General features: G+C 45.0%; 1 protein-coding gene across 1 annotated transcript in view; it reads left to right on the forward strand.

Annotated features, from left to right (window-relative positions):
* Positions 1–15,054, forward strand: part of LOC311226002 (collagen alpha-1(XVIII) chain-like) — a 107,125-nt gene that overhangs the window by 62,764 nt on the left and 29,307 nt on the right. Inside the window, exons 18-24 of the mRNA XM_084311384.1 lie at positions 324–455; positions 6,588–6,659; positions 8,316–8,342; positions 11,182–11,280; positions 12,312–12,347; positions 12,748–12,837; positions 13,926–13,958. Coding sequence (XP_084167510.1) covers positions 324–455; positions 6,588–6,659; positions 8,316–8,342; positions 11,182–11,280; positions 12,312–12,347; positions 12,748–12,837; positions 13,926–13,958 — 489 coding nt within the window. The remainder of the gene's footprint in view (positions 1–323; positions 456–6,587; positions 6,660–8,315; positions 8,343–11,181; positions 11,281–12,311; positions 12,348–12,747; positions 12,838–13,925; positions 13,959–15,054) is intronic.

A 15,054-nucleotide genomic window follows, 5' to 3' on the forward strand; every position in this document is an offset into this window, starting at 1 on the left:
TGTCTTATAACGTTATGCAAATATGCTTGTCATAAATTCTCTGGATGCCGACGTAAATACATGCGTGAACTGTGATCGTCATGTTTTTTACATTTGATTTTCTGGAGTGTCCTATTAATACTACTGAGCACGGTTGTTTGAAGTTGCATTGTCTTCCCTACGTACGCAAAATCTCCCTTTACCCTGTCTGTAGATTAGTCTCACACACTCCATACCTTTCTTCACACACTATAGAAGAAAGGTCTTGCAGAAGCCATTAGCACTTAATGAGTTTTGAATACTTTTCGAATGCCGTTTCCAACACTTGTCACGTTGTTCCACAGGGAGGTCACGGAAATTCCGGCTTACCGGGCACTCCGGGGGAGATCGGATTGGCTGGTCTGCCTGGACCAATAGGACCGTCTGGACAACCTGGCCCCCCTGGCCCACCTGGACCAAGTTATCGTGTTGGCTTCGTAAGTTCTATGATATCAATATGCAGTTCTTCCTACGATTTTCGGTAGATACAGTTAATGGGCCCACCGGACCAAACATCTCTAACTCCCCATTGTCTCCCACTCAGTTTATATCTCTGTGGAATTGTTGAAATAGAATTAATATAAAGATACCGTCACATCACACGCACAAAGAGAATTGCTATCGAAAGAGGGAAAACTATGAATATAGATGTTGAAGTTCTGTGCCACACTAGCTCACGCTCAGCGTCTCATGCATAATCTCGCTTCAGCGTATGCACACTGAATAAATTTCAAATGTACCTTTAAATGCCAGCATTCATCTGGCCACACCCCCATCCGCTCACCTACATAAGCAGGGATGGGCCACACACTCATCTCCTTCGCAAATTTCATCACAAGCAACGTGTTGCTCATATGCCCACTTGACGTGGAGAAAAATATTGCTCTAAGGAAAGGAAGAATAAGGAGAATACGTTGACATCATATCTTTATTTTCTCTCTCACTATTTTAAAACGAGAAAATACGGCGATATTGTCTTCGTACTGGAGTGTCTGGAAGATGGTGATCATTCCACAAACTCCACCGGTTTTGTATTGGGGGTTCACGCCGCTACATACCTCCCAGCTACAGTCTTCTTGGATGCGGCTGGACGGAGTGAAACCCTCCGGCGGTGCAGGGACTGTAGTGGCGCGCCGCTGTTGTGAGAATCGGTGCGTTCCAGGTTGGGTGAGTAGTGTTTTGCTGGCAGGCTCCACTTGTCTGTTAGTGCTATGGGGACTAATTGACAATGTTATGAAAACCGGCCCCAGGCTAGGGTCCTTTGTTCAGTCTCCTAGACGACAGGAGACCTTGGTCTGAAGCCATTTTAGTTTAACTAGTGGGCCGCGACCATTAACACTGGTGATCCCTGTGTTTTCTGGACGAGTGGATTTCTCTCTGTCCCGTGTTAAGCCCCTTCTTTCATATCCAAATGAGAGTATTCCTTCACGAGGAGATATGTGCATGGATGTGCGATAGCGGCAGATCCATGTTCAAGTCAGCTACACAGGCCAGTTTGGTATTGTGCTGATTCCGTCGGGTGTTGGTAAAATCACCGTTGTAAAGCAGTGTTGACATCTTGTTTCTCTTTTCTCTTAAAAAGTGAGGAGAGGTTCAGAACGGCGGCCTGTCTGGGTGAGTGTTATGTCATTGTATACATGTTCAGGTGATAGCTGCTTAGCTTACGGTTAGTCAGTCAGCTGTTAGCTGCTGCGTTAGCCTGCTGGGATCGCTGCATGGCCTACTTGGGTTGGGCCTACTGTTAGCCAGTCAGCTGTTAGCTGCGGCGCTAGCATGTCGTGATCACTAGGTAACGTTAGCTTGCTGCTATAGGCCAAGGCCTGGCGCGGGGAGCTTCAGCTCCTCGCGCGCCGCCGCGAGCTCGCTTCTGGTCGCGTGCGCCGTTAGCTCGGCGTCTCGCGCAGGGGCAGTAGCGCCCGAACGGTTGGAGCGGCCATTAGCTTAATGCTACTCTGTTGAACGTGCTTTGATTGTAACATGTTTTACACTCTTGACTACGACGTCATCCTTGACAGGGGATGTTTCGTCGACCCTGCCCTGAGCCAGGACGGCAAGGTTGCGTCAACAAAGAGGACTGTAGTGCGGGTTGGAGCGGCGACGCTGCCCAGTTCGAACAACACAGGAGCGGCTGTGTTCCTACGGTGTTTGTGACTGCACTTCGCTGATCTACGTTCCGGGTAGGACAAGGTTTGACCAGACCTTATAACACGTCTTCTGGTTTTACTTTTCTAAATGTTTTGTGAATAACGATGTTTTCCCAAACGTGTGTTGCTGCAATGCATTTAGGATACGACGCGAGTTATGTGTGAACTGTCTTTGTCACTGGCAGTTAGCTTCTCCGTGCAAATCGGGTTGTTGTTACAGATGTGAAAATGATCTGGTTGTTGTGTGAGAAACATCATGGTGTTTATATGTACCGTGTACTCACAACTAAGGTAACTAACCTATGAAGCTATGCTTGGTGACAAGTGAGTAAAAGAATGTTCTTTTCTCAGCCTGTGATGACAATGAACAGTGTGTTCACATATTAACAGGTTTTCCTGTTTTAACTGGCCGTATTGAGGGTAAAATAAGAGGATTGTGTTTCCCCCCGGTTCCCTGGGGACTTTTTCATCCTCCTATCAGACATGTTGTGCACTAATTTGTGTCTTTTGTGTGGTAGGGATGCGATGTAACCCTTAAGCTTGATTGCTGAGGTTGTGCTAAAACTGCTGGAGAAACTTTATTTTCCTAAAAGAAAAGATGGTTTGGTCGCTGTCGTGTGTGCTTAGCAAGGCCTGTGGCCGATACTAATCGAGAATTATGTATTCTCTCATTGTGAAAAACGGCGTTCCTCTGTTGAGTGTTTTTGCCATTTTTTGTAGGTGATGATGGGTTGTGTGTGTCATGTGACCTACAACTGGGTTGGACTGGCCAGAGAAGCACATGTGTATGTTGGACCGGGGCTCTTAGAGCCCTCTCTATTCTGTGTTTTTTCCTTAGTAAAAATCAGATAGCAGGTTAGCTCATGCGCTGTGTGGAGCTGTCAAACGCTTCATAGAGCTGACTATGACTGTGTCATATTCTCTTTTTGTCATTACATCGTATCATGGGTGTGGGGTCGTAAAGGGGTGAACTGGTAACCTTTCCTCTTCCCCTTGTTTCTGTCGGTCAGGGGTACACCCCCTGTCCTTCAAGGTTCCCGTCACGTGGCGGTTCGGCACGTTACGGGGGGGGGGGGGGGGGAGGGAGTTTCCTGGTCCCACGGCCTGGTATATTGGGCGTGTGCACCGCAGGAATTCCCCCACCATAGAGTACGTCACCGTGCGCGTCTCTGTTGGTAGGACTTCCGTGTGCTGTTCAGGTCCATGTGATGGATCTGTTTCAGGGGGGTGGTCAGGGCTCCTCCTCACCAAGCGCCTATTCGGGCCTTCTGTGAGTTCGGACTCCTTCTTCCATGTGAGGGAGCCTCCATCAGAGTACAGAGCCTTCCTCCTCAGATTGTCAAAGTGAGTGGACCCTCTAGAAGGTGTCCTGTTCTATTGTATATGTATTCGATTCAATTCGATTGTTGAGTGTGTATGGGTTCAGTGCCTCTTCCCCGGAGAGCCCTAAAACCAATTTTTTACATGGCTCAAGGTGCAATATGTTCTTTTCAATCTGTACAGCTTGCGTGGGAAGTCTCTCTGGGGATCCCCGTCTCCTTCCTATGGGAGGGTGGTGGGATGTAAAAATGTGAATTTTTTTTACCCCTGGCTGTGTAGACTGGGATACATACTGTTGATGCTTCCTTCTTTTCTATTCAAAAAGTGTTGGAGTTAGGAAGTGTCACACCCCTCTTGTCGTTCCCCTGGGCGCCTTGGGGATTCAATGACAGGTCTAAATAGCCTGTTCATTGATGGGGGTGTGTCCCGACACACGTATAGTGCTAGCTCGCTTTAAACAGGCGACTGACTGGCACGCCTTGGTTGCTTGTGGTTGAAACAGCGTTTTTATAAAGCAACTGAGATGGGGGTTTTTCCTCTTCCGACGACCAAATCCCACGACCTGGGTTGGTTTTTCGACGGATTCTCGTTCATGTCTGGGGGATGATGACGGAATGGATCTGAACATATGTAGAGGGGTCTCACGCCCTTGGGGTGGGCCACCAGGCGCGGTTCGCCCGAACGTCTGGGTGGCGCCTTCTTTTCATGTTAAGATCGACACGCATATCTGCCCTTCTCCTGGAGTAGGCATGTCGGCGTGGTTAGGGCACGGGACTGTTCTGGTCACGCTGGTCCGGATCAGTTGAACCCGTTGTCCGCCGGGGATGCAGATCTGCTGTTCTGGTACCCTGAGGGACTTGGGCTTTTTTCAGGGGGAAAAATGCCAGGTCGGTCCGGGTGTCACAGGGTTAAGCGCTATGGAGACCCTGGTTGGGTACGTTTTTACTCAGCACTGTCGTAATGGCTTACAGCCATGCCATTCTGTACACGCTCGATCTCGTCGGATCTCGGCCGCTACACAGGCAGTGGTGCAGTCGTGGTCACACGCGGTTACACGCTGTGTTACTAGATGATCAGTACGCGCGCACAAAGATGCGCTCTATCCACATATTACGACTGCACCACTGTACACAGGTTGGTCCTGGTTAGTACTTGGTTGGGAGACCGCCTGGGAATACCAAGTACGGTGTGCGTAGGGGCTGGTTCTCCATTCTTTTTCGCTCCTCTCTCACGCATGGCGAAGAGGGGCCTGTTGGGGTGGTCTTTGACCTCCTCTGGTGACCCTGTGCTTCCCGTATCGCCAGGCCCGGTCCGAGGTAATGTTCGTCGACCCGTAGGCCTGGGTTAACCCTTTTTTGAAAACTGAGACACTTGTACTGCGGTATAGCCGGTGTATACCCGCAGGTGTGTTTTGGAGTTTTTTCTTGAGGGGTTATAGGAACAACCACCGCATTGGGTAACGCCAAGGTGGTTGATTCCCTGGTGTGTTGGAGCAGTGTCAACTCTCGGGTTCACCGGTTGAGGGTGCCCCTGCACGTTCATGACGTCTGCCGATCGTGTCAGCCTTCTCTGCCTCAACCCCTCTGGGTGGGGGTTTTTAAATGGAGGCTTGGTCATGCAACAACGCCAGCATACGCCCCTTCCGCCGGGGCGGCTGTGTTCAGCTGTCCCCTCTGGCGCCTGTCTCGTCCGCAGTCTCCAGGCTAGGGTTAACAGCCTGTTGCCTGGTTTTTCCCCGGTGCGCTGCCTGCTTCCGTTGGTTAACCTTTTTTGTGTGCTTACGGCCATGCTGACTGCCTGTTCTGCAGGGTCAGTGTGCCAGGCGGTGTACTATTGGGGGGACAGGGCCCGCTCGGCTTACGGCCATACCAACCTGAACACGCCCGATCTCGTCCGATCTCGGAAGCTAAGCAGGTTCTGGCCTGGTTAGTACTTGGATGGGATACCGCCTGGGAATACCAGGTGCAGTAACTGAGGGGCCTTTGTCCGAATACGCTGGCGATGTGGGGGGCGGGGCACTACGTGCCCACCTGGTGGGGTCTTGATGCTGGCATCATGGACTTCTCCGGGCCCCCATTCCAGGGAGTCCAGTCCTTTTGGTGGGTCTGGGTCTTCCTTCGCGCTCCGCTGCTACGGCCTTGCCACGGGGTTGGGTTTGCCCTTGACCCCGTGATTCTGGGGGCAGTAACGAGGTTGTTCCTCCGTTCGTTCCCGGGTGGCATGCGGGTTGTGCGTGTGTGTAGTCGTGGGGTCAAGCCACGGTCTGCTCACCCTGTGCGTTGAGTTGCTTGAGTGCCTCTTCGCACGGTCGGGTCCGTCGCCCTCCCGTGAAGCCACCAATAGGGGGGGGTGCCCTCCATTAGGGTGGGTCGGGGGGGCACGGCCCTCCCTGGTCTGATGGTTGTGGGGGGCCTCAGCAGGGTACATTTGTCGAGCTTCTAGCTCCCGCTCAGCTCCTATTATGCATGAGACGCTGAGCGTGAGCTAGTGTGGCACAGAACGTTAGGTTATAACTATAACCAAGTTCTGTTAACACTAGTGAACGCTCAGCGTCTAGACGCTGCTGCAGGCCCTTGATTTTTCATTGTGATGAAATTTGTTGGGAAGGAGATGAGTGTGTGGCCCATCCCTGCTTATGTAGGTGAGCGGATGGGGGTGTGGCCAGATGAATGCTGGCATTTAAAGGTACATTTGAAATTTATTCAGTGTGCATACGCTGAAGCGAGATTATGCATGAGACGCTGAGCGTTCACTAGTGTTAACAGAACTTGGTTATAGTTATAACCTAACGCTAATGGACCTATCTCAAACCTGCCCTCTTTTCTTGATCCTCCAAACACAACTGTTTGCACGTTGGTTATGGTTAGCAAAAACTGACCAATGTTTCTCCAAAGTTTGGAAATTCTATTTGAATCTTTCTGCCTAAATGCACTTCCATACGCATTCTGCCCCCAACCTGCCATAACTCTTTATCAGTCTCTGGACATGATGTGACTAGCCAATGATGGCCATTTCAATACACCGTCCTCAGAGTGCAGTATCATCTATGTACAAACACATAGGACAGAAGTGACTTCCATATTGTTTTGTTGTCCATGTTTGCAGGATGATATGGAGGGTTCTGGTGCAGTATTCTCTAATGGAATTCCTGGTGCCAGAGGACCTGACGGAAAACAGGTTAGTACTGCTTATTGGATTACTAGTAAAGTTTCAAGGCCCTTTGCTTGAAAGGTTATACCATTTGGTAATTTCAGCATCTGTTTGCTCCAACGTCATTGCTTGGGGCTGTATATTGCTACATTCCAAAGCACAGGTTTGTAGCAGGGGTATACAGTGTTTTATCCTCTTAACTGGCGCCCAGAAAAGTGGCAATTTTTTTACTTGAACTTGAGGACTGCATACTTTTCTTGCAAACCAACATACTATACTTTATACTTATAGCACATGCATGAGCCTGGTCTCTTTTGAAAGAAAACATTCTGAAGTTCCTGATACAATAAGGAAAATTCACTTTTAGTGCTAATGAAATAGAGTAACATAGGTCTGAACTTGAGTTGAACTTGAACTTGTGTACTCACGTTTTTCTGTAGTAGTTGCAATATCCAAAAGTATATATCCAAAAAAAAATGTATGCCTGAAAAAACACCCTGGGTCCATAGCCTGAAGTCTTGTGTAGTACATGTCCAAAGTTCAGCTCTGCAGGTTTCAGTTTTCTCATTGACTCCAATGCATTCCTCGGTTTTTTCTCTTCCTGTTTTCGCTCATGACTTAGATCCCTGATTCGCTCATCCCCACGTGGGGTATCATTGGAAAGCCACACTCATTGGTTACAACCCTGTCCAATAATGTTCGAGATCGCCAAATGATTGGTGGAGCTAGAGCCTTGGGAGTCGCGGGTGGTAATAGAAAAAAAAGTCTGCCGTGTAGAGAGAACCACTGAACAGATTTTGCCGACTGAAATGGCAATCGACAGGCAACAAATAGGCCTTTAATTCAATATATATATATATATTGTATAGGGCTGACCCCTATTAGTCGATTAGTCAACTAATCGGTCGAAAGGAGCCGTAGTCGACTAACCAACCTCTTAGTCGAATAGTAAAAACATATATATATATAATATTTTTTTTAATAATTTTTTTTATCATTCTTTCCAAAAGAAAAGAAGCCTAGAAGCGTGGCTAACGCTAATTGCACGCATACCAGAGGCTAACTGCCTACGAAAACAGGCACAGAGGCACTGAAAGAGGATTTCACCCATCTAATGAACACACTAGACTAGACAAATATCAAGATGTATCCATCAGTGGACCAATTGCATGCTTTTGCAGAGGACAAGAAGCCTTCAGTCGACTCCTTCAGACATTAAGCACCCCCCACAGCCCAAATGGAATGATACAAAAAAAACTGTAATTTTTTTTATATATATATTATACTTTTTTTTTTTGTTAACCAATAGTCGACTAACGGCAAGTTTTGGCCAATCATAGTCGACCATCCAAATCCTTAGTCGGGGACAGCCCTAATATTGTATTAGAAAATATGCACACCCGAGCCGCTAGAGGTCGGCAAAGTGGCACGTCGCGCCGGTGGACAAATTGTTAACAAGACGGCCCGGGGCCGGGTCGGTGACAGTTAAGAGGTTACGAATTATTTCACACATAGTTTCTTCCTGTGCTCCAGGACAGTTCTGTCAGTATTACATGCACCACTCTCTCCTAAAGCTAGAAATCAGAGAGAGAACCCTCCAATAGGTGTATGTGGGATGTAAAATGTCTTTATAAGGCCACCATACCATGTTTGTGAGCTCTGACACCTGTGACTTCATTTCAGGGAGGACCTGGTGTGCCTGGTCTGCCGGTAAGAACATTTACTATAATCCCAATCTACCGTTGTTAAAGGGGACATGTCTTGCTATTCCTTTCACTATTTGGGCAAATTTACACAATTCATGTGAGTCTATGGAACACATCTGTAAAGTAAAAAAAAATAATAATAATTGTATTTCTAATCAAGTACTATAAGTACTAAGCATTTTTCCACTTCAAGATTTCAAGCTGTTTTAGGCTGGGCTCCGCCCATAAGCGCTTTCAGTGACAGTCACCCACAGTCTGCACTGGCAGACAGAGAGAGAGATAGAGAGATTGAGGGGGATACTAATTAATTTCGCCGCGGGGGGCATAATCCCACGGGACACTGCATTGGTAACTTGTTTCAAATGACAATATATACCCCTGTGAATATTATTGCACGGATCGGAATACGGTCGCGCGCGCGGGAGTCAAAGATATTTTGACAGTGATATGCGAGTGGAGAAGCTCCTGTCGGGAGGGGTCGGGAGGTTGTGTGTGAGTGTGTGTGTTTGTGTGTTTCCCTGAGAGAAGCTCCTGTCTCTCTCTCTCTCTCTCTCTCTCTCTCTCTCTCTCTCTCTCTCTCTCTCTCTCTCTCTCTCTCTCTCTATCTCTCCCTCTCTATCTCTCTCGCTCGCTCGTTCTCCGCTGTCTCTGTCGGCACCCGCTTCAGGAAATGTCGGTATTTCCACTCGCTCTGTTGTTGAGCGAATGGTTGCGCTACAACCATAGAGGGGGCGTTACTGCAGATCAGCTCCTTGCTACGTAGGATAGCGAGTCAAATCAGAATAGCTTAGTTCACTGGGGGAGGATATTGTCTCCACTGTATTGGAGTAATCTGCCAAAATGAGAATTAGACACACAGACCCCATTGATACAACCCCCCATTGCTAGGAAACAATGCTAAACACTGGAAAATGCCATTTATAAGACACAGGACCTTTAAGAGTTCCTCATGCTCATATGATTTATCTGAGAAAAAGAACAGCATAAAATATCTAGGACAGGCTCACCCAAAAAGGATTTATTTTTGCCTTTTCTCCCATCCCCCAATTTAGTCGTTGTGCCAATTCACTCCTGGTCATTGCACTGCCCTACTGACGGTCTGGGGAGGGTGTGGAACTACCACATACCTCCTCCGATACATGTGGAGTCGCCAGCCGCTTCTTTTTACACCTGACAGCTTTGGAGTTTCAGTGGGAGAACATAATGTGCGCAGAGATTCATGCCATCTCCCCCACATCCCCTCCCTGCTGAACAGGTGCCCCGACCAATAGGAGTCGTTATTGCAACGACCAGGACTCATACCCTACTGGGTAGTGTAGAGTGCTTAGACCTCTACACTACCCAACCCCCCCCCCCCCCCCCCCCCACCTGTCCCTTTTTAACATCACTGAGCTGAGAAAACGATGGTTAAAATTTGTTTCTATATAGTATAGTAGTGTATATAGGAACCAGTTTCTCTGTCTTTTTTTTTTACCATGCATATCTTGTGTCTTACCTATTTTATTTGTTCTGTGTTTATTTTTTTCTATGCCAATTTTATTATTGTATTTGCATGACCACCCGAATTTCACAGTATGCCCTGGTATGTATGTGACAAATAAACCTCCAATAGGCGAAGCAAAATGCACAAAGCCTGCAATAAGTACAACATAGCTAATCAAGATGATCTCTTTTTAACCAGGCAATTTTACTAAGAGCATTCTTATTTACAGAAATGGCCTCGCGGTAGTAACTCCAGGGGCAAGGAATGTTATATACTGCATACACACATTGACTCCTGGCAGCTGCCCAGTACAAACCACAGTCTTCTACTGCCAGCAACTGGGCAGGTTCACAGGAGAATTTAGGGATTAATTGCCTCACTTAAAGGCTCTTAAGACAGTAGTAGTTGAGGGAGAGGCGAATGATTCCTCATTCACAGCCCCACTCATTTTCCCAGCTAGTCCAAAGTTTTTCAGCTGGCAACATTCAGGTCATGTAACATTGTTAAACATTAGTTTGGCATTAGTCTCCTTGCATGGTCAAGCTGTTCCATAGAGTTTGATTATGGATGCACTGGCACCAGTATCACTATTGGATAGGGATGTCCGATATTATCGGCTTACCGATATTATCGGCCGATATCGGCATTAAAATGTGATATGGGAAAATATCGGTATCGGTTTTCAATTTTTTTATTTAATTTTTTTACATTTCTATAACCTTTATTTACCCAGGCAAGCAAGTAAGAACAAATTCTCATTTTATTTATTGTCAAAGTATGCATAATGTTGTGTTAATTCCACAACAAGAGATATGTAATGTTAATTACCTGAAATTATAAAAAAAATGTGGGGGGGGGAAACCCTGCATATATCGGTATCGGAAATTAAGAGTTGGACAATATCGGTATATCGGTATCGGTAAAAAAGCCAATATCGAGCATCCCTACTATTGGATATTAGGCCTATACAGTACCAGGCTAAAATCAAATATACCCCAAACCAAGAGCCATGTTTAACATCAGAAGTGTAGGCAAACTTAATTTTCTGAATTTTTGAAAGATGATTCATGTCACTGATGGAAGAAATAGATGATAGCACAATAATTTCTTCCCATTGACCCCAAACAAATTATCTAAAGTCTACACTGTAAAATGAATGTATCATGTCGGTACTTAGTATCTGATGATACTTGGTATTGGATGATACTTGGTATTGGATGATACTTGGTATTGGATGATACTTGTAGACTAGTACTCATTATCAGTATTGGCAGTAGAAAAAGTGGTATCTGAACATTTCTATTTTGATAGAATCATGTTTGCCAATCTTGAAGTTATTCCAATGTATTGAACTATGCAGGGTAAGGCTGGTTTGCCTGGCATACCTGGTCAGAAGGGCAGCGGGGGGCCTGAAGGACGAGATGGGCGCCCAGGGTTGGATGGCTTCCCTGGACCTCAGGTAAGAGCCTGCTTTCCCTCCCAGGGAAAGTGGAACAAATGCTTAGCACAAATGAAGCAGATACGGATCCGCTTCCATTAATTTGTGCTAAGTAAGACTAGCTTGCAGCCGGATGGCTTTCTACTGAACGCACAGAGATGAAATTGGTACAGTAGTCTCCAGTTCCTACTGCATCTTTTAGTGTAGAAACATAAACGGTGCCACCAGTGATTTAGAAATTGAAACAGCTGTCCTGCCGTAATTAGCATAGCCGTTTAAGGACCAGGGTGAGTTCTGTCCTTGAAGCATTTGCAATCAAAATTTCACTACATTAATGACATCAAGGTGTGCATTAGGAACTGGAGACTACTGTATATATCTTCTTGTCTGACTCTGGAAAACACGGTAAGCGCATTAAATAGGCTACTGAGCTTACTAGAGACCCGATCGGAGTGTACTTCTGAATGCTCAGAAGCGTATTTAATAAAAGTGAAATTTGCAGCAGAGTAAGTTTGTGGAACGTCTCTTGTTTACTGACTGTGTTCCAGCACCCTATTTACCCGTGCGGTGGTCTATCCCAAGTACTTCAGGTGTTCAGGGGGGAAAAGGCACCTACATTGGCCTACATGAGAAAACTGTATGACTGGATGTAATGAATTCTGGTCACAGAACAGGATTTGTAATTTGCCTCGAACATCAACACATGGGTATTACTGCCTCTAATCTCTAAAAATAGACCATCTAGTAGCCTAATAATGCTGGATGTAGGCTCTTACAGTGCACACAACCCTTTTGTCATGTAATATGACCTTGGGTTTCAAGGATAGGAAAGCTGCATCAACACAATGCACACCTGATTGGTCATTTGGAAGATTTATCTATTCTCTTTCATATCTGGGGTCTTCTGGTGAACAGACCTTGGGTCAGTTCCAGTTCAAGACACAAGATGGATGGTTTCCCCTGGTCTTTGTTGGGACTTTATGGAGCTATTACTCTGTAAAAGACTTTTTCAGTGGACAATGTATCTTTTCTCTCTTTCGTTCATTTTACAGGGAGCAAAGGGTGAAAGAGGCAACACAGGAGAGACGGTGAGTATTTTTAGCTGCGACCAAAAAGCTAGTATAAAGTCGGTTGATCGCTCGGGTCTGTCGGCCAATCCCAAAAATATAAAAAACAAACAAAAAGAAAAATAGCACAGGGTTAACCATTTCACCACCACGCTGTGGCACATGGTTGACTGACTGACTAACTGATATTACAGTCTCATTGTGAATGTGGACTGTGTGTAGACTAAATCGCACCAAGACGGTCCAGCTATTACTAGGGAACCTTTTTTTCAATAAGATATTTAAAAACGTTGTTCTGAACATCATCAAATTGGTCATTGATTGGACACTACATTCATTTTCTCTAATGCACGTGAATACTATGGCTTTATTTGTTATTTATTTATCTAATTAAGTGCATTTGTGTGTCTTTTGGTGTTAGGGTGAATCGGGCCTCGATGGAACTGGGCATCCTGGCCTACCTGGCCCTCCCGGACCCCCAGGACAGATCATCTACCAATCCTCTGGAAGTGTACGTATACACTTGACTTTTTGAGTTGAAATAAAGATTGAATGAATGAATACAAATAATAGAATATAAAGGAAAGGGTTCCGTATGACTGTGATCTTCAAAAAGAAGGTGCTTTTTGGAAAGAATCGGGGGAACAGTCGGATGAAAAAGTCAAAGGAAACGCTTCTTAAAGTTAAAAAAGCCTATATTATGGCTAGTTCATTATGACATTAAACTATTTTATTATATGGTTAGTTCATTATGACCATTAAAAGTCTTTATTATATGGCTAGTTCATTATGAACATTAAAATACTTTATTATATGGCTATTCATTGTGAACATTAATAGCTCTTATTATATGGCTAGTTCATTATGTACATTAAAATACTTTATTATATGTTTTGGCCTATCCAGGCCTTCATCAGGATGTCATGGAGGCCTGATTAGGTCGAAACATGTTGGTGCTTTTAATGTTCATTATGTTTTAAACTTATTTATTAAAAATTTTCAACAAATAATAGAATACTCGAATGCCCTCAGGTCGTCGATACAGAGCTTCGACACCTAAAAAGGGGCTTAGCTAACTTCGTGCCTACCTCCATCAGGTCCGCCTAGGTCTGGTGGAGGCCAGAATGACCCCCCCCCCCCCCCCCCCCCCCCCCAAGGACGTTGGACTATTTAACAACAGACTTCCACCTGATGGATGCTAGTAAACATATAGGTTGCATATCATCATCTGTATTATTATTATTATTTATATACGTATAGAATTGCTCCATATGGATTTTAATATTTTATGCTTTTAAGTACTGTAGTTTTCATGTAGTTGGTGTTTTTTATAGTGATGAGATATTGTGACTGTATGTTGTCTTTTAACCACTGCACAAACGAAGTTCCGAAAGGATAATAAAGTAGTTTGAAGTTGAAGTTGATATACATACACACAAACACACACGTATGTATATATAACCTTACCTCATACACTCCTTCAGGTGTATTATTTTGTCCAAGCAGTATGTTCCCATTTTAGTTTTGCATTAGATTAATGTGTAAAAGTGGATATGGAAGTTTCCTATATTTTTATTAATTCTCTTTGTGTCCCTACAGTATGACGGCGCCGCTGGGGCTGTTGGGCCTAAGGTTGGTATCAAATTACATACTGTAACATTTGCCATTAGGTGGAGGATTTATGGAAAGCGCCTTAGAATAAATACCATGAGTGCAGACATTTTCAGTACGGGTGGCCCCAGTGGGAATCGTGCACCCAATCCTTGGCAGCGCCAAATTCTGGGTGTTGAAAAATAAGTCACTCGTTGTTGAGAAGTTGAAGATATATTACATATCCCACAAAGTGCAGTGATCTAAAAAAAATATATATATATAATAATAAATACATGTCTACCGGTATATGGTCATACTGATGCTGAAATACAACAATACAAACACATTTTACAACATTTTGAGTCATCAACTGAGGTGGAACTGCTCTGAACAACCATTATTTACAGTATGTGAAAAAACATGCAATCAAATCGGTTGTTCCAGTGTTCAACGGCGGTACTGTAATTGCAGAAATTCAATTCAAGAGATTATTGCAACACTGAAGCAAGATTGCCAAACCCTGTAACTTCAATCAAGTCCAACACCTTTGTCCATCAATATCAACAGTAAACGTTCCACCCTATACTGAATGCTACATTCATCAAAATCTAAATTTAAGAAATACCTCAGAGCTCTAATTGTTGTCTTGAAGAACAAGCAGAGAACGTTCATTTAATGATAACATCATACAGCAAATTAAAGGGGACATGCATTGCTATTCCTAGCACTATTTGGGCAACTTTACACAATTCCTGTGAGTCTATGGAACACCTCTGTAAGGTTTTATTCAAAGAAATGCATTGTTTTATATTTCTAATCAAGTACTCAAAAGCAAAAATGTTCTCACTTTGGATTTCAGGCTGTGTTGGCCTGGCTCCGCCCCTAAGCACTTTGAGTGACAGTCATCCACACAGTCTGCGACTGGCACAGAGAGATATAGAGAGAGAGATTGAGGGGGATACTAATTAATTTCGCCGCGGGGGGGCATAATCCCACGGGACAATGCATTGGTAACTTGTTTCAAATGACAATATATACCTCTGTGATTATTATTGTACGGATCTGAATACGGGCGTGCGCGTGGGAGCATGCACAAAGATATTACAGTGGTATATAGTGCTCCCGACTCGAGGGA

Source organism: Notolepis coatsorum, assembly GCF_963971535.1.
Source record: "Notolepis coatsorum genome assembly, chromosome: 3".
Classification (NCBI taxonomy): Eukaryota; Metazoa; Chordata; class Actinopteri; order Aulopiformes; family Paralepididae; genus Notolepis; species Notolepis coatsorum.